This window comes from Brachionichthys hirsutus, chromosome 12, assembly GCF_040956055.1.
Source record: "Brachionichthys hirsutus isolate HB-005 chromosome 12, CSIRO-AGI_Bhir_v1, whole genome shotgun sequence".
NCBI classification, from domain to species: Eukaryota; Metazoa; Chordata; class Actinopteri; order Lophiiformes; family Brachionichthyidae; genus Brachionichthys; species Brachionichthys hirsutus.
The window spans coordinates 13,415,869-13,433,673 of record NC_090908.1 but is presented as its reverse complement, the minus strand read 5'-3'; the positions used below and the strand labels follow the sequence as shown (position 1 = coordinate 13,433,673).

Sequence of the window (17,805 nt, the reverse complement as noted above, 5' to 3'; positions counted from 1 at the left end):
GGCAGAAATAAAATCTTAAAATCAAATCAAGGTGAACCGGAAACGGGACCCGAGAACCGAGAACCCCACGGACCCCCAGAGCTGACTCTTCTTCTGTGGTTCTGCAGGTGTCTGCTCTGAAAGCGGGACAGAAGTACCTCTACAGGGTCTCTGCCGAGAACGCCGCCGGCGCGTCCGAGCCGTCCCCCAGCGTGGGACCGCTGCTGGCCGACGACCCCCACGGTGAGTTTCACCGACGGCGGAAGAAGAATGAAGTATGAAGGCGAGCAGCCCCTTCAGTCAAAGGGGGGGGGGGCTTAGTTCAGAGGTCATGGGGCATGTTAGCAGGACCCCAGAGACCTTGACGCTAACGCTGGAACTTCTCCCGTCTGGCAGTCGGGCCGACCTTTGACCTGAGTGCCTTCAGGAGCGGCCTGGAGGTCATCGTTCCTCAGCCGCTCACCATCAGGGCCCCCATTACCGGCTACCCAACCCCCGTCGCCAGGTGGTCATTTGGAGGGAAGGAGCTGAGCGCCGCGGACGAGCGTGTCTCCATGACGACCAAGCCCGGCTACACCGAGCTGACGGTCTCGCCGAGCGTCCGTCCGGACGGGGGGGCCTACACGCTGCAGCTGGAGAACGACGTGGCGTCCGTCTCGGGAGAGATCCGCGTCAACGTCATCGGTAATCCCTCGCGCTGACGGTGCGCCTTCGCCCGGTGCATGCTGGGTAATTCATTTACTTTCCCCATTTTCCCAGCATGCCCCAGTGCGCCTAAAGACTTCAAGGTGGCTGAGGTAACCCGACACCACGTCCACATGATGTGGGAGGTCCCGGAGCACGACGGAGGAAGTCCGGTCACCCACTACCAGATGGAGAAGAGAGAAGTGTCTCGCAAGACCTGGTCCAAGGTAGAGCTGAGCCGTTCGCTTCCCATTAGCCTCCTGGAGCCGCCAGACTCCGCCCATTCAGAGGAGCGGGAGCGGAGTCCGGTCGGATGATGGGACCGGTCGGATGGTTGACTTTAGAGGACGTCTGTCCTGTAGTTTTTGTGGAGTTCTTTCTGGTCTTTCTGGGTCTTGCTGGACCTTGCTGAGACGGAGAAAGACGTCCCCTGCAGCTCCTCATCGCTGCGGTGACTTTCCAGGTGGCCTCCGGCATCCTGGACCTGGAACACACGGTGACGGACGTGGTGGAAGGAAAGGAGTATCTGTTCAGCGTTGCTGCCTGCAACAAGTGTGGCCCCGGGGAGCCGGCGTACATCGACGAGCCGCTCAACGTCTCCTCTCCTGCCAGTCAGTAGTCTTCGGACCGGAACCGAACGACCCCGGGGGCTGGGAAACACCCGGAAGCTCATCAGCGGCGTCTCCTTGTCTCCGCAGCCGTCCCCGATCCCCCCGAGCGCCTGAAGTGGCGCGATAAGAGCGCCAAGACCATCTTCCTGTCCTGGGAAGCGCCGAAGTACGACGGCGGCGCTCCGATCAAGGGCTACGTGGTGGACAGGTGCCAGCGCGGGACCGACAAGTGGGAGCCCTGCGGCGAGCCCAGCCCCGACCTGAAGTAAGAACCGTCAGCCGGACGCGGCGGATCGGGTTCGGGTTCGAGTTCTGAAGTCCTGGATGTGGTTCCTGCCCACAGGTTCCAGGTCAGCGGTCTGGTCGAGGGCCAGTGGTACGCCTACAGAGTCACAGCTTTCAACAAGCTGGGGGCCGGCAGGCCGTGCCGGGCCACCGACGAAATCCAGGCTGTCGATGCCCGAGGTAAGAAAGCCCGGTTCCGTCTGCAGGATCAGAACATCAGCTGGGTCCAGCTACGCATGCTATTCTGAAATGTTGCTAACGCAAGCTAACGACATGCAGCTGAGACCCAGGAGATCACCGTGGTTACGACCCCCACCACCATCACAGGAAGTCACTGGTCTGTCAAACATCCCACAGAACCTCCAGAGATCCAGCTCGACGTGAAGCTGCTGGCTGGTCTGACCGCCAGAGCCGGCGCCAAGATCGAACTTCCTGCCGATGTCAAAGGAAAACCGGATCCCCGGGTGAAGTGGACCAAGGCAGACCAGGTCCTGCGGCCGGACGAGCACGTTGCTATTGAGACGCAGCCGGGACACTCCAAACTGTCCATCAGCAACAGCACCAGAGGAGACAGCGCCACCTACATCATCGAGGCCGTCAACGCCTGCGGCCGCGCCACCGCCACGGTCGACGTCAACATTCTTGGTACCGCCGCCGCTCGTTGGCTTGACGTGCTCCGGCTCCGTTTGGTGCTGCTTGACGTTCTACCTCCCCTCTCAGATAAGCCCGGCCCCCCAGCTGCCCTGGACATCTCTGAAGTCACCAACGAGTCTTGCTTCCTGGCGTGGAACCCTCCCAGGGACGACGGCGGCTCGCCAATCACCAACTACATCGTGGAGAGTCGCCAGGCAGACAAAGGGGAGTGGACCAAGCTGTCGGCAACCGTGAAGCAAACCACGTTCAAGGCCTGCAAGCTCACCGCCCTGAAGGACTACGTCTTCAGGGTCAGCGCCGAGAACCAGTACGGCATTGGCGAGCCGGCGGAGCACCGGCCAATCACTGCCAAGTATTCCTTCGGTGAGGTGTTCTCCCAACAATCAGTCAGTCCCTTTGGAAGGAGCCGGTCCTAAACAGGTTTCCCATGTTCCAGATCCTCCTGGGTCCCCATCCAGAGTGACTCCGTCAGACGTGACCCGGGAGGCCGTGACTCTGACCTGGTACGAGCCAGACGAGGACGGGGGGAGTCCCATCACCGGCTACTGGGTGGAGAAGCTCGACCCAGAGACCGACAAGTGGATCAGATGCAACAAGATTCCCGTTAAGGAACCAACGTTCAGGTCAGTAATCCCCCCCCCCCCCCCCAGTAAAGGGGTTCCATGCAGGGAGGCTTGTAACGCCCGCTGTCATGTGGCTGCAGGGTGAAGGGGCTCCGCACCAAGAACAAATACCGCTTCCGAGTTCTGGCAGAGAATCTGGCTGGACCTGGAAAAGCGAGTGCAGAGACGGACCCCGTCCTCATCAAAGACCCCGTCGGTGCGTTGCTTGCGTCGGTCGGATTACTCTGCGTCGGATTCAGCGCGTCTGACAATTATAATGGAGGTACTTTGGGATCGTCCCACTTTTCAGATCCTCCATGGGCTCCCGGTAAACCTGTCATCAGGGACATTGGCAAAACGTCCGCCCTGCTGGCATGGACCAGGCCGGAGCACGACGGGGGGGCCAAGATCGAAGGCTACGTCCTCGAGTTCCAGAAGACCGGAAGCGAGGACTGGATCCGCATCGCGGAGGACGTTCCCCAGCCTGAGCACCACCTCCAGGGACTGAAGGAGAAGCAGGAGTACTCGTTCCGCGTCAAGGCGGTCAACAAAGCCGGCGAGAGCGAGCCCAGCGAGCCCGGCGAGCCCGTCGTCTGCAAGGAGAGGCTTTGTGAGTACGGCAGGAGCGCCGTGGCTTTGGTCGGTGTCTGCCGGGGCTTTTAGGACCTGAGGGGGGGGGGGGGGGGGGGTGTTACCAAATGAGCCACAAACGTCTCATTGTCCCTTTTGCCCCATAAACAGACCCTCCGTCTCCGCCCGAGTGGCTGGAGGTGGCCAACATCACCAAGGTCAGTGCTGACCTGAAGTGGCAGCCCCCCAGCAGTGACGGAGGCTCCCCCATCACCAACTACGTGGTGGAGAAGAGAGACGTGAGACGCAAGTCCTGGCAGACCGTGGACACCACGGTCAAGGACCTGAAGTACACGGCGTCGCCCCTCAACGAAGGCTCGCTGTACGTCTTCCGCGTCGCAGCGGAAAATGCTGCGGGAATGTCGGAATTCTGCGAGCTGGAGGACGCCGTGCTCGCCAAGGACACGTTCAGTGAGTCAGAATAAGTGTTGAAATAAGGACACGTGTCTCCTGGTCTGCTGAGGACATTCACGCTGGCTTCCTGTGGTTTAAATCATGTACTTTACTTTAGATGGCTCCGTGAGCTTAGTTTTACAAAAGAGTTCTGTTGAGTTCTCTGCTGTTTCTGAGTCGGTTCTCCGGACTGGACCAGAGTTCTCTGCTGTTTCTGAGTCGGTTCTCCGGACCGGACCAGAGTTCTCTGCTGTGTCTCTGTCGGTTCTCCGGACTGGACGAGTTGTTGGTCGTGACCTTCATGTTTGTCACGTTCTCCACAGCGACCCCTGGACCTCCTTATGCCCTGACAGTCGTGGAAGTTGCAAAGAGATACGTGGAGCTGAAATGGGAAGCTCCGAAGAGCGACGGTGGACGAGCCATAACCAAGTAAGGAAGTAGAATGCGTCATCGTCCCATCCAGAGTCGACTCCGTGTAACAGAAGGGCGTGGCACGCGTGACACCAGATACACTTCCTGTGCTCCAGGTACGTGATTGAGAAGAAAGACAAGGTGGGAACTCGATGGCTGAAGTGCTGCAAGACTCCAGACAGACAGACTCATTTCAAGGTGACTGATGTGGATGAAGGGTCCGAGGTCCAGTTCCAGGTCAGAGGCGAGAACGAGGCCGGCGTCGGCGAGCCCAGCGAACCCACAGAGATCCTCTCTATTCAGGATCCAACCAGTGAGAGGCGGATCAGTCATCGATAGGTTGGTGCTCTCGGACCTAAACGCATTCACACGTGGTCTCTGTCCAGGTGCGCCGTCTCCTCCGCTAGAGGTGACTGTCCCAGACGCAAGCAGGGAGCATATCGACGTTACCTGGAAGCCCCCAACCAAAGATGGCGGCTGTCCAATCACTGGGTATCACGTAGAGGTAGCCGAGGCCCGACCGGAGCTGAAGTGGCTCCGGGTCAACAGCAGACCCATCAAGGACCACAAGTTCAGGATCGATGACGGGATTAAACCAGAGAAGAAGTACGTCATCAGGGTCCGGGCCATCAACGGCGTCGGGGTCAGCGATCCGTCAGAGACCTCGGAGAAGGTCTTCACCAAGGACGCCGACTGTAAGCAGCGCAGGGCTCTCTAAGAGCGGAGACGCACTTACGCTCTGCTAACACCTGTCCTCTGGTCTCAAGGTGCGCCCACCATGGACCTGGAAGCACAGGATGCTGTCGTGGTTGAAGGTGAGAAGCTGCACCTGAAGATCCCCTACAGGGCCATCCCAACACCCAAGATGGTCTGGCAGAAGGACACGGTGGCGTGCAAGGCGGACGACCGGCTCGCCATGACGGTGGACATGAACAGAGGACGCCTGGAGCTGCTCAAGTGCAGACGAGCTGATGCTGGTGTTTATACCATCACCCTGGAGAACCATCTGGGAACCGCTACAGGGACCCTCAACGTCAAAGTCATAGGTAGGGTTCCCTTCGTCTGGCTGGGCTCCATCTATACGTTGGGTTGGATGGACAGCGGAACCTCGGTTCTCCAGCAGAATACGTTCCGTAACAGGATCCATCGATCGTAATCAATCCTCCTCACGCCATGCAGGACTTCCTGGTCAGTGTAAAACCATCACATCGAGCGACGCCACCAAGAACTCCTGCAAAGTCAGCTGGGAGGTCCCCGAGGACGACGGCGGCACCCCCATCGTGAGCTACACCCTGGAGCGCCGCGAGGCCTCCAAGAAGACCTACCTGCCCGTCATGTCGGGAGAGAACGTCCTCAGCCAGACGGTGAAGGACCTCTTCATCAACTGCGAGTACTACTTCAGAGTGAAGGCCGTCAACCAGGTCGGCGCTGGAGAACATCTGGAGCTCCGCAGCCCCGTCATCATCGAGGAGCTCAAACGTAAGTCTGCTCCCGCTTTCACACGCGTAGTTATGGGCGGAGCTAAAGGAATGACCGTCAGGTGAGGCGTGGAACCACTAGCGTTACGTTAGACCCGCTGGACTTTGGGAGCAGCTCAGACATTCATAGCGTTGCTGCCTCTGCAGAGAAACCGGATCCGCCCATCCAGGTCGAAGCTCACGATCCGACCTCCAAGTCCATCACGGTTACCTGGAAGGCGCCAGACAACGATGGCGGCTGTCCTATCCAGGGCTACATCGTGGAGAAGATGGAAAAGGACGGGGACCGCTACGAGCGGGTCAACCCCAACTTGGTCCCAGGTGACTCCTATGTGGTCGGAGGCCTGACGGAGGACGTGGAGTACCAGTTCAGGGTCCGGGCGGAGAACGCCGCTGGAGTCAGCGAGCCATCCCGCAGCACGCCGCTCATCCAGGCTGCAGATCCCGTTGGTAGGAGAACCAGCCGGCAGAAGGAAACGGGGCGTCTCCTGGAACTCAATTTGCCTTTCGTTTTCAGAAAAACCCAAAGTCACCCTTCATGCTCGCGTGCAGTCCGGTCTGTGCATCAAGAAGGGGGAGGAGATCCACATCGATGCCTACGTCTCCGGTTCTCCGTATCCCAAGGTCACATGGCTGAGGAACAATGAAGATGTCACCAGAGAGCCGGCCAAGAGGATCGTCCCTCTGGTCAGGAAGAAGAAGACCAAGGCCAAGGTTTGTGTCCCGGAGAGGGACCCGCTGTCCTCATGGGCCCGACGCGACGCGACGTTTCAGCCGGGACCACCGATAGCTTCCACATATCTGCAGCTTCTCCTCTGCTGCCTTCAGGTTCCCGAACCGGAGGAGGAGTTTGTGACTCCAATGCGGGAGCGTCTGGGTCTGGACCAGACAAGGAAGGGCCGGTCGGCCTTGATGATCCGGGACGCGGTGAGAGCCGACCACGGCGACTTCGTCATCCAGGTGGAGAACATCCACGGCACGGCCAGCGCGTCCTGCGTCGTCAATGTCCTCGGTAAGAGAGACGGTTTCAGACGGGTGAATGTGGAAACTGAAATGGGTTAATAAATAGAAGTGGAACTAAACGCAGGACGAGGACAACGTTCTCGTCGGGGTTCTGTTGTTGTGGAAGACACCCCAGAAGGATCCACAGCGTCCTCTGTTGTCCCACAGACAAACCCGGCGCTCCGGTCCACTTCAGCTTCGATGAAGTCAGGGACACATCGGTCGTCTGCAGCTGGGAGCCCCCCGAGGATGACGGCGGAAGCGCCGTCCTGAACTACATCCTGGAGAAGAAGGACTACAAGAACGAGAACGCCGGCTGGGTGACCGTCAGCTCCACCCTCAAGGGCGCCAGCACGCCCGTCACCAAGCTCATCGAGGGGAAGGAGTACGTCTTCAGGGTCACCGCCGAGAACAAGTTCGGCTGCGGGCAGCCCTGCATCTCCGGGCCGATGGTCGCCAAGAACCAGTTCGGTGAGACGGGATGTTCCGTGGTTTAGATGATGGTTGCTATAGCGACACTAAATAAAAGCTACTGATTGATCCTCTTCCGTCTTCGAGTCCCTGACCGGTTCTCCTCGCTCTCCAGATCCTCCCGATGCTCCCAACACTCCCAGAGTCCACGAGGTGACGGCGAGCAGCGCCCGCATCTCCTGGTACGAGCCCAAGGACAACGGAAGCCCGATCCTGGGATACTGGATCGAGAGGAAGGAGGTGAACAGCAAATACTGGACCAGGGTGAACCGGGCCCTCCTCAACTCCCTGGACATGAAGGTCACCGGCCTGATGGAGGGTCTCACCTACGTCTTCAGAGTGTGTGCCGAGAACCTGGCGGGGCCCGGCCCCTTCAGCGAGCCCACGGACCGCACCGTCGCCAAGGACGCCATCTGTAAGTGTATTAGTCTCATCAGAGGGGGGGGGGGGGTCTGATGACCGACTGAAAGCTGAGCCGTGAACCAAAAGCATGTCAATGAGTTCAATGGGATCATTTGTTCCCATCCAGTGCCTCCTGGCCCCCCCACCCCATGGATCGTGGACACCGGGAAGGACTCTGTCATCGTGGCCTGGAAGCCCCCCCTGTTCAACGGGGGAGGAGACATCCTGGGGTATCATGTGGAAAAGGTGCGTAGAGAGTTCAGTCCACGACTGCCGGGGTGTTTCTGGACCCCCCCGGTGACGTCCAACTCTTTTCTGCTGGCAGGTTCTGACTGGACAGAAGGACTGGACCCGCAGCACGGAGTTCAGGTGCAAAGAGCTGACCTACACCGTGACCGGGCTGACGGAGGGGGCCGACTATTACATCCGGGTCATGGCCGTCAACGACGCCGGTCCCGGCGCTCCCGGCATGACCGAACCCGTCACCGTCAAGGAGCCCCGAGGTACGGAAGGGAACGCCGCCTGCTTTAGGCTGGGATCGGTTCCCTGAGATCTGAACACTTAATGGTTCCAGTCCCCACGACTGACTCGTCTCGCTGTCCGTGTTCTTCAGAAACTCCCGTTGTTCAGTTTGATTCCTCCGTGAGGAACGGCGTGATGATCAAGGCTGGCGAGTTGCTGAGACTTCCGGCCGTGGTGACGGGCCGCCCCCAACCCGAAGTCAAATGGGCCAAAGACGGCGTCGACGTCGACAAGGAGCGGATGATGGTGGAGACGGAGGGCAAGAACAGCACCCTGCTGGTCCGGAAGGCTGTGAGGGCCGATCACGGGATGTACCAGGTCTCTGGCACCAACAGCAGCGGCACCGAGACCGCCGAGACCCGGGTGGACGTCATGGGTCAGTGTTGGACAGGACGAACCCGACCAGAGGGGTTGGACTCCTCAGGGTTCTGATTTGTGTTGTGCTGAAATGTTTTTTAAACATTTTACCGGATTGGTCCACAGACGTCCCTGGTCCAGTGGTGGACCTGAAGACAGTACTGGTGACCAAGAAGAGCATCGCCCTCTGCTGGTCCGACCCCTTGGACAACGGTGGCAGCGATATTATTGGCTACGAGGTGCTGAGGAAGGACGCCAAGATGAAGCTCTTCCGCCAGCCCATCGAGGTGGCCTCCTGCAAGTGTGACATCCAGGGCCTGCTGGCCGGCGAGGAGTACGACTTCAGGATCGTTGCCAGGAATAAGTACGGTGACGGCGCTCCGGCCGACCTCGGACCCATCCTGGCCGTGGATCCCAAAGGTAGGCCCGCCAAAGTCTTAACCAACAACACTGCTCTGAAAACAAAATGGGCTCCCTAGTCATTGGAAGCTCCTTTCAACGTTTCAGGTACTCCATCGGCTCCGGAGAAGCTGCGCCACACCGACAAAACAAAGAACACCGTCACCCTGGCCTGGCAGCAGCCGAGGTCCGATGGCGGCAGCCCCATCGCGGGCTACTACGTCGAGAAGATGAGGTCCGACAGCAACGAGTATGAAGTGGCAAACCAGAAAATGTTCACCAAGTGCTGCGGCACCGTGGAGGGCCTGTCGGAGAACCAGGAGTACCAGTTCCGTGTTAAAGCTGTGAATGAGATCGGGGTGGGAGACCCCTCCAAGCACATCACCGTTAACATCCAGGATGAAGAAAGTAAGAATCGAGCCGTCCGAGTCTTTCAAATGTTGTATCCAAAGAGCTGACGAACGTTTGCTTGTCCAGTCGCTCCGGTTATTACCATCCTGAAGTTCTTCAAGAGCAACGCCGTCACCGTGAAGACGGGTTCGGCTGTTGACATCCCAGCAGAAGTGAGGGGGCTTCCTTTGCCCACGCTGCAGTGGACGAAGGACAACGTGGTCATGGAGACGCCTGAAGACGACAAGATGACAATGGAGACAGAGGAGGTGAGGAGGACAGCTGGAAGCCGCCCGGTTGGGCTGGGTTGGGGTTGGGGTTGGGGTTGGGTTGGGCTGGGTTGGGGTTGGGGTTGGGGTTGGGGTTGGGCTGGGTTGGGGTTGGGGTTGGGTTTGGGTTTGGGTTGGGCTGGGTTGGGGTTGGGGTTGGGTTTGGGTTGGGCTGGGTTGGGGTTGGGTTTGGGTTGGGCTGGGTTGGGGGTGGGGTTTGGGTTGGGGTTGGGGTTGGGTTGGGCTGGGTTGGGGTTGGGGTTGGGGTTGGGTTGGGTTGGGCTGGGTTGGGGTTGGGGTTGGGTTTGGGTTTGGGTTGGGCTGGGTTGGGGTTGGGGTTGGGTTTGGGTTTGGGTTGGGCTGGGTTGGGGGTGGGGTTTGGGTTGGGGTTTGGGTTGGGTTGGGGGTGGAGTTGGGGCTTGGGTTGGGGTGTTGACCAATAACAGTCCACCTTAAAGGACTCTTTTGTATCCATTTGACGTCTACTTTGATGACTGTCTGGTCTGTGATCTGTTCTTCAGGTGGACCGGACCACTATGAGGACAAAGATCGCCATTCCAGAAACCGTCAGGAAAGACAAGGGCAGCTACAAGCTGGTAGCAGAAAACTGCTACGGCAAAGCTCAGCACGTCATCCGGGTCGAGGTCCTTGGTAAGAAAGACGACTTGTTGAAAGTCTCGTTTTACCGTCTGTGGTTTTGTGGGATGAATGAAATATAAAGTGTTTAAGGTCTTTACAACGTCGCCATTCCTTTCATCCACCCTTGTCTTTTTAGACCGGCCTCTTCCTCCCAGAAACATGGTGGTAACAGACATCAAGTCAGACTCGTGCTACCTGACCTGGGACGCCCCCGAGGACAACGGGGGCAGCGAGCTCACAAACTACATTCTGCAGCAGAGAGACGCCTCACAGAAGAAGTCCGACTTTGAACTTGTGACCACCAACCTCATTGACAGGAGATACGGGGTGAGCGGCAGCACCAGGGCCGGAACCCGGATGCTGTGTGTGCGTGTGTATGTGGGTGTGTGTGTGTGGGTGTGTGTGTATGTGTGTGTGTGTGTAAACGACACATTTACGATTAGATCAAAAGTTTCCATGTAGAAATAACAAGTAAACACTGACTAAATAAACGGCTCTTCCAGTGATCAGTAGGTCGGTGGTTCAAATCCCAGTGTCCTTGGGCGAGACACTGAGCCCACATCGCTCCCGGTGGGCCTGGCTGCACCGTGCATGGCAGCAGTCGCCCCCCCCCTGGGTGTGAATATGATGCTTTGGGCACCGTGAAGGTGCAGAAGGTGCAGACGGCCTTCTGCGGGTCTCTTTCATGTTCTGTTCTGTTCCATCAGGTCTACAAGCTGGACCTGAATGGTGCTTACCAGTTCAGGGTCAAAGCTCAGAACAAGTACGGGGTCAGCGACGGTTGTGATTCTGAGAAAGTCCAGCTCTGCGACCCGTTCGGTCTACCTGGACCTCCACGTAACCCCAAGATCATCGCTGCTACGGCAACCACCATGACACTGACATGGGATCCTCCTCTGGACAACGGGGGCTCGACCATCCAGGGATACTGGCTGGAGAAGCGGGAGCGTGGCGCCGTGTACTGGGGCCATGTGAACCGGTCTCCGGTCACCAAGCCTGCGGTGAAGGGCCTGCAGCACACCGTGCTGAGGCTCATCGAGGGAACCGAGTATCAGTTCAGAATCTCAGCCTGCAACGCGGCCGGGACCGGACCGCCCAGCGAGGGCTCCCAGTGCCGCTTCGCCGAGGACCCCTGCTGTAAGCGTCGACCTTCTGAAAGACCATCGTCCGTTCGTTTCTTCATCTTAACCTCTCTGTCATTTGTCAGATCCTCCCAGCTCACCTGGAGCCCCCGAGGTTAAAGACAAGACCAGGAACAGCGTTACGCTCGCCTGGAGCCCGCCGGACAAAGACGGCGGCAGCCCCATCAAGGGTTACATCATCGAGGTCCATGAGGAGGGCTCTCCTGATTGGAGGAGGGTGAACCCGGCCGATAAGCTCCATCCGTCCACTGAAATCACCGTTCCCGATCTGAAAGAGGGCAAGAAGTGCAAGTTCAGGATCTACGCCGTGAACGAAGCCGGGGAGTCCGACCCTGCGAGGACGGGAGACATCCTGGTTCAGGACATCCTGAGTAAGAGCAACACGTACACCTTCCAGTGCTGAGCAATGGTGTCCCTCAGGGCGGATCTTTGGACCACTGATGCTTATTGTACTGGACGATACAATCATTCTCATGTTGTCTTTGATTTGGTCTCTTTCTAAAATTCCTCCCAAGCTGGAAGGATTCTGACTTGGTGTCTTTGATCAGGCCGGCCCGAGCACATCTTTTCGTTTTGTTCTCCAGTCGAGCCGGCGGTCTCTCTGGATGTGAGCGCCGACGAGCTGCTGAGCTGCAGAGCGGGAACCACCATCAGGATTCCAGCTACAGTCACCGGACGACCCGTTCCCAAGGTCACCTGGACCTTTGATGGAACCGCTGAGACCGAAAAGAAGAAGGATCTCCACACGCTGCCGCTGGACTCGGAGGTTAGACCGCTCAGGAAGACGAGATGAACTCCACCTCAAAGTCCTGAACGCCAGATTGTTTTCAGCTCCATGCTTTCTAGCGCTTCAAGAAAGACGTTTTCGGATCATGTCTCGTCGTGCCTTTCAGATCCACTCCACGGACACGACCTCGGTTGTCGTGATCCCAGACTGCAAGCTGAGCCACGGCGGCCGCTACATCCTCAATGCAGAGAGCGCCGCCGGACACAAGGTGGTGAAAGTCAGAGTCACCGTGCTCGGTAGGTGAAGGTGCAAAGGTTCTTGTTTCTGTGGTAAAACATGTCGGAGCATCACGGGGGTGAGGTCACCGTCTCGGTGTCCACAGACCTGCCTGGACCTCCAAGGGACCTGAAGGTCAGCGACGTAACCCGGGGAACGTGCCGACTCACGTGGAAGCCTCCAGAGTGTGACGGAGGAGAACGAGTGAAGAGCTACTTCATCGAGAAGAAGACGGTGGGCGGCAAGGCCTGGACCAAGGTGCGGCCCGTCGGCTCAGCAGCAGGAAAAGACTCGCTGCCCTTCGCTGTCTAACGAGGCGTTTGTTATTCAAGGTGAACCCGGCCTGTGCTGCTCAGTCTCTGGTGGTTCCAGACCTTTACAACGGTCAGGAGTACCTGTTCCGCATCCGGGCGGAGAACCGCTTTGGGTTCGGCCCGTCCATCGAGACCCCTGATGGGACCAAAGCCAGAGATCCAATACGTAAGTCCGTTCTGTTTGGTTCTGAGTTGTTTAAGGACAGTCTCCGACGGCTCCGAACAGAACCTCAGCTCCATCCTCCTGATTTGATGCCTTGGTTTCTGGATGAATGCTGAACCCACCTTTAAATGCATCTGCAGATCCTCCCGATCCTCCGACCAGGCTGAAGATCCAGAGTGTGAGGAAGGGCACCGTGACGTTGACCTGGAAGGCACCAAAGAACGATGGCGGTTCGCCCGTCACACATTACAGCGTTGACTTGCTCTGCTGGGATGCCAGCGGCACACAGAAGGAGTCTTGGAGGAGGTAAAGAGATCGGCATGGTTCATGTGATCCCCATCACATGACTGGGTCCGGTCAGGCCAGAGTTCTGGACCCACACATTACCTGGGGGACTTTCAGCTAACTGTTCCTCTGCTTGCTGTGATCTTCAGGTGCAACAGGAGAGACGTCGACACCACCAGGTTCAAGGTGGAGGACCTGACAGAGGGAGATGAGTATGAGTTCAGAGTACTGGCCCACAATGCGGCTGGACCGAGCCGACCATCATCCACAGCAGGACCCATCCTCCTCCAGGACCAGAGCTGTAAGCACTGGCGGGATCGAGCCCCAGTCTGGCCAGGGTCCATAGGTTCAGTGCCCAAAGTGGAACCATTGAATACAAATGTCTTTTCCATGTGTAGGTGCTCCATCCATCGAGCTGAAGGAGTTCATGGAGGTGGAGCAGGGCTCCGACATCAACATCGTGGCCAAGGTCCGCGGCTGTCCGTTCCCCACGCTCACCTGGTGCAAGGCTCCACCCCATAAGTCTGACAGCAAGGTGGAGGTTCAGTACGACGAGCACATCAACAAGATGGTGTCCGATGACAGCTGCACGCTGCTCATCCAGCAGGGCAGCCGGCCCGACACCGGCCTGTACACGCTGGTCGCCTCCAACAGCCTCGGCAAGGCGGCGCGGGAGATGAGGCTCAACGTGCTGGGTACGACCACGGCTCACGTGGAAAGAAAAGGTTCTGTTTGAAGCGGTTCCGAATGGGTTCTGATTTGAGGCTTGCTTGATCTTCAGGCCGGCCCGGTCCTCCCTCTTCTCCCATTAAGTTCGAGGAGATCGGAGCTGAGAAGATCACGCTGTCCTGGCTGCCACCGAAGGATGACGGTGGATCCAAAGTCACCAATTATGTCATCTGGAAGCGTGTGGCCAACAGGAAGTCGTGGGTGCCGGTCACCAATGAGCCCAAAGACCGGATCTGGACGGTGGAGAACCTGATGCCAGGACACGAGTATGTGTTCCGCATCATGGCCCAGAACAAGTACGGAACTGGAGAGCCCCTTGACAGCGAGCCCGAGGTTGCCCGAGACCTCTACAGTGAGTCCAAACTGCCGGCTTCATTAGAGTCCACCACTGAGTCGGTGTCTGTAATGTTACTGATCAGCTACCGATCAGCTACCGATCAGCTACCGAGCAGCTACCGATCAGCTACCGATCAGCTACCGATCAGCTACCGAGCAGTTACCAAGCAGCTACCGATCAGCGACCAATTAGCTACCGAGCAGTTACCGATCGGCTACCGATCGGCTACCGATCGGCGACCAATCAGCTACCGAGCAGTTACCGATCGGCTACCGATCGGCTACCGATCGGCGACCGATCGGCTACCGAGCAGCTACCGATCGGCTACCAATCAGTTACCGAGCAGTTACCGATCGGCTACCGATCGGCTACCGAGCAGTTACCGAGCAGTTACCGAGCAGTTACCGAGCAGTTACCGAGCAGTTACCGAGCGGTTACCGAGCAGTTACCGAGCGGCTACCGATCGGCGACCGATCGGCGACCGATCGGCGACCGATCAGCTACCGATCAGCTACCGATCAGCTACCGAGCGGTTACCGAGCGGTTACCGTCACATTAAGGTGCACGCCCCGGTGTAATTATTTGCGTGCTGCGATGGTCGCTCCGACTCTTACTGACATCATGCTGGATGGTTCTGACCGGTCCAGCTGCAGTTCTATTCATTTAATCCACTCACGTTTGTTGTACCGCAGCCGTCCCCGGTCAGTGTGAAAAGCCGACGGTCACAAACGTCACCATGGACTCGATGACCATTAACTGGGAGGAGCCTGAGGAGGACGGTGGCAGCCCAATCACCGGCTACTGGCTGGAGCGAAAGGAGACAACAGGCAAGCGCTGGGCGCGTGTCACCCGTGACCCCGTCCGTCCCATGGGCTTCGGCGAGTCGTTTGTGGTCAGCGGACTCATTGAAGGCTCCCAGTACCTGTTCAGAGTCACCGCTATCAACGCTGCAGGACCCGGGCCAGCGAGCCCGACCACAGACCCCGTCTTTGCCAGAGAACCCATCTGTAGGTTTTACTCTGCCAGAGCCGACTTCAGGTTTAAACACAGAGCAAGAGAACAACCTGATTGTCTGACCGTCTCCCTTTCTCTAGCTCCACCCTCCCCCCCAACGCCAAAGGTTTCACAGTGGACAAAATCCACAGTGGATCTGGAGTGGATCCCTCCGTTGAAGGATGGAGGATCCAAGATCCTTGGCTACTGGGTAGAGTACAAGGAGGAGGGCACGGAAGCCTGGCTGAAGGTCAGAGAGTCGGTTACATCATCGCTCGTTCAGACGACACTCGCTCAAGAACGACTTTTGAATCGCTTTTGTTTTCAGGCAAAGGATACCGAAATCCGTGGCACCCAGTTTGTGATCGCCGGTCTAAAGTCAGGTGGACATTACAGGTTCAGGGTGATCGCCTTCAATGCTGCTGGACTTGGCGAGCCAGGGGAAGTCCCAGAAGCTCTAGAGGTGGTCGACAGAGCCGGTAAGTCTCACGTTGTTGCACATTTCAAACCTCTCAGAAAGGTGAGGACTGTAAGGCTGCGTCTCGTCCACCCAGTCGCTCCTGAGGTTGACCTGGACGCCTCGGTGAAGGACAAGATGGTGGTCCACGCCGGCGGCGTCATTCGAATCATCGCCTACGTGTCAGGCCAGCCGTCCCCTGACGTCACGTGGAGCAGAGATGGAGCCGCATTGCCTGCTGAGGCTAAAGTGGAGACCACAGCCATCAGCTCGTCGCTGGTCATTAAGCCCTGTGCCAGAAAGCACCGTGGCGTCTTCACGCTGACCGCCAAGAACGCAGCAGGGGAGAAGAAGAAGAACATCACGGTGGAAGTTCTGGGTAAAACACTGTCAAGTTGGACAGCATTGCAAGACTCAGTATCGTTTCTTTTTTCTTTAATCAATCCTAATGTTCTTCTTCAGATGTCCCTGGACCCGTCGGCATCCCCTTAACCGCTGAGAACCTGAGCACCGATTCCTGCAAGCTCAACTGGTTCTTCCCCGAGAACGACGGTGGCTCTCCCATCAGTAACTACGTCATCGAGAAGCGTGAGGCCGAGCGGAAGGCCTGGACGTCCCTGTCTTTTACTGCCAGCAGACAGAATGCCGTGGCTCATGGGCTCACCATCGGAAAGGCCTACTTCTTCAGAGTGGCTGCCGAAAATGCCATCGGCATGGGGCCTTTCGTGGCGACTGCAGCTGAAGTTGTTGTGAAGGAACCAATCAGTGAGTTTCGTGGAGCTCTAGTCTCTAAATGTTGAGAATCACTAAACCCTTCCCGTCTTCAGATACAAAGACGCGTCTGTGCGTTTGTCTACCCATTAGGCGTGCCCGAGCGCCCCGAGGAGCTCGAGGTCACCAAAGTCACCAAAGACTTGATCAGCGTGGCCTGGAAGCCTCCCAAGTCTGACGGTGGCTCAGACATTACCATGTATATTCTGGAGGCACGTATGATTGGCAAAGACAAGTTTACCAGACTGACAAAGGAGAAGCTGATGGAGAGGAAGTACATTTACGATGGCCTGAAGGAAGGCGACACCTACGAGTTCAGGGTTATCGCCGTCAATGAGGTCGGCCCCGGAAAACCATCGTTCTGTACCAAACCAATCACGTGCAAGAACCAACTGGGTGAGGATAAGCTACCATTCCAGTCTTGAGACACTTCATTTGAAACTTACATTTAAAAAAAAGCTGAAAGTTTATTTGAGAGAAACAAACCAGGACAGATACACACCGATTTACGACCGCGTTTGGTTCCGTGCGACCGGTAGTAAGTCGATTTCTGTTAAATTAGCGCGAGTATATGATGCTGTGGTGTAGCTGTAGCTGTAGCTATGAATGTAGCTTTAGCTATAGCTTTAGCTGTAGCTTTAGCTGTAGCTACAGCTTTAGTGAAAACAGGTTGTCAATATATACGATGACAAGTTGCTGTCATTCTGCAGCACATTGGATTTTCAGGTTGAGTTTGAAAACTCATCATTAACTCTGACTTGGCTTTGATGTTCTTAAAGAGCCACCGACCATTGAGCTGGACTTCCGTGATACCATCATCATCCGTGTGGGTGAGAGCTGCCTGCTGCAGGGCCGGTACACCGGCAAACCTCCTCCGTCCATCACATGGTACCGAGACGACAAGGAGCTGAAGGCTGACAAGCACATCATGTTGAAGAGCACCCCGACCACCATGTCGCTCGGCCTGATGAAGGGCGAGCGTGCGCACAGCGGCCGATACGTGGTGCTGGTGGAGAACAGTACCGGATCCAGGAAAGGAGTGTCCAACGTCACGGTTGTTGGTACGTTGAAAGAACTCCTGCAGTAAAGCAGTCCAGAGGAAGGCATGATTAAACCACGTCTCACTGCTGTCATTGGCTTTCCCCGCAGACCGTCCAACGCCTCCTGTTGGCCCTGTGGTGTTTGAGGAGGTGCACAGGCAGTACATGGTGGTCTCCTGGAAACCTCCTCTGGACAGCGGTGGGGTTGACATCTCCAACTACATCATAGAGAGGAGAGACATCAACAGAGACATGTGGACCATGGTGACATCCGCCACCACCAAGACAACGTGCAAGGTATCGACTGAGGTCCAGAGCTGGTCTGCCTGTTGTGTTGAAGACTTCAGCTGTCCAAAAAGTCCTTTGTTCCCGTTGGCGATGCTTATATGTCTT

General features: G+C 57.3%; 1 protein-coding gene across 1 annotated transcript in view; it reads left to right on the top strand.

Moving 5' to 3' along the window:
• Positions 1–17,805, top strand: part of LOC137901962 (titin-like) — a 170,078-nt gene that overhangs the window by 95,743 nt on the left and 56,530 nt on the right. Inside the window, 48 exon segments of the mRNA XM_068745997.1 lie at positions 108–222; positions 376–663; positions 739–890; positions 1,127–1,274; positions 1,362–1,539; positions 1,618–1,739; positions 1,917–2,204; positions 2,280–2,576; positions 2,650–2,836; positions 2,917–3,032; positions 3,126–3,425; positions 3,557–3,856; positions 4,162–4,267; positions 4,366–4,562; positions 4,636–4,944; positions 5,017–5,295; positions 5,429–5,728; positions 5,875–6,177; positions 6,245–6,441; positions 6,556–6,739; positions 6,898–7,200; positions 7,316–7,615; positions 7,730–7,848; positions 7,928–8,105; positions 8,216–8,500; positions 8,608–8,901; positions 8,989–9,288; positions 9,358–9,539; positions 10,061–10,190; positions 10,315–10,505; positions 10,886–11,315; positions 11,386–11,691; positions 11,905–12,086; positions 12,214–12,343; positions 12,430–12,581; positions 12,656–12,803; positions 12,941–13,106; positions 13,235–13,386; positions 13,484–13,780; positions 13,867–14,166; positions 14,844–15,158; positions 15,246–15,394; positions 15,473–15,623; positions 15,699–15,980; positions 16,064–16,366; positions 16,466–16,768; positions 17,152–17,433; positions 17,522–17,709. Of these exon segments, the coding sequence (XP_068602098.1) occupies positions 108–222; positions 376–663; positions 739–890; positions 1,127–1,274; positions 1,362–1,539; positions 1,618–1,739; positions 1,917–2,204; positions 2,280–2,576; positions 2,650–2,836; positions 2,917–3,032; positions 3,126–3,425; positions 3,557–3,856; positions 4,162–4,267; positions 4,366–4,562; positions 4,636–4,944; positions 5,017–5,295; positions 5,429–5,728; positions 5,875–6,177; positions 6,245–6,441; positions 6,556–6,739; positions 6,898–7,200; positions 7,316–7,615; positions 7,730–7,848; positions 7,928–8,105; positions 8,216–8,500; positions 8,608–8,901; positions 8,989–9,288; positions 9,358–9,539; positions 10,061–10,190; positions 10,315–10,505; positions 10,886–11,315; positions 11,386–11,691; positions 11,905–12,086; positions 12,214–12,343; positions 12,430–12,581; positions 12,656–12,803; positions 12,941–13,106; positions 13,235–13,386; positions 13,484–13,780; positions 13,867–14,166; positions 14,844–15,158; positions 15,246–15,394; positions 15,473–15,623; positions 15,699–15,980; positions 16,064–16,366; positions 16,466–16,768; positions 17,152–17,433; positions 17,522–17,709 (10,884 nt within the window).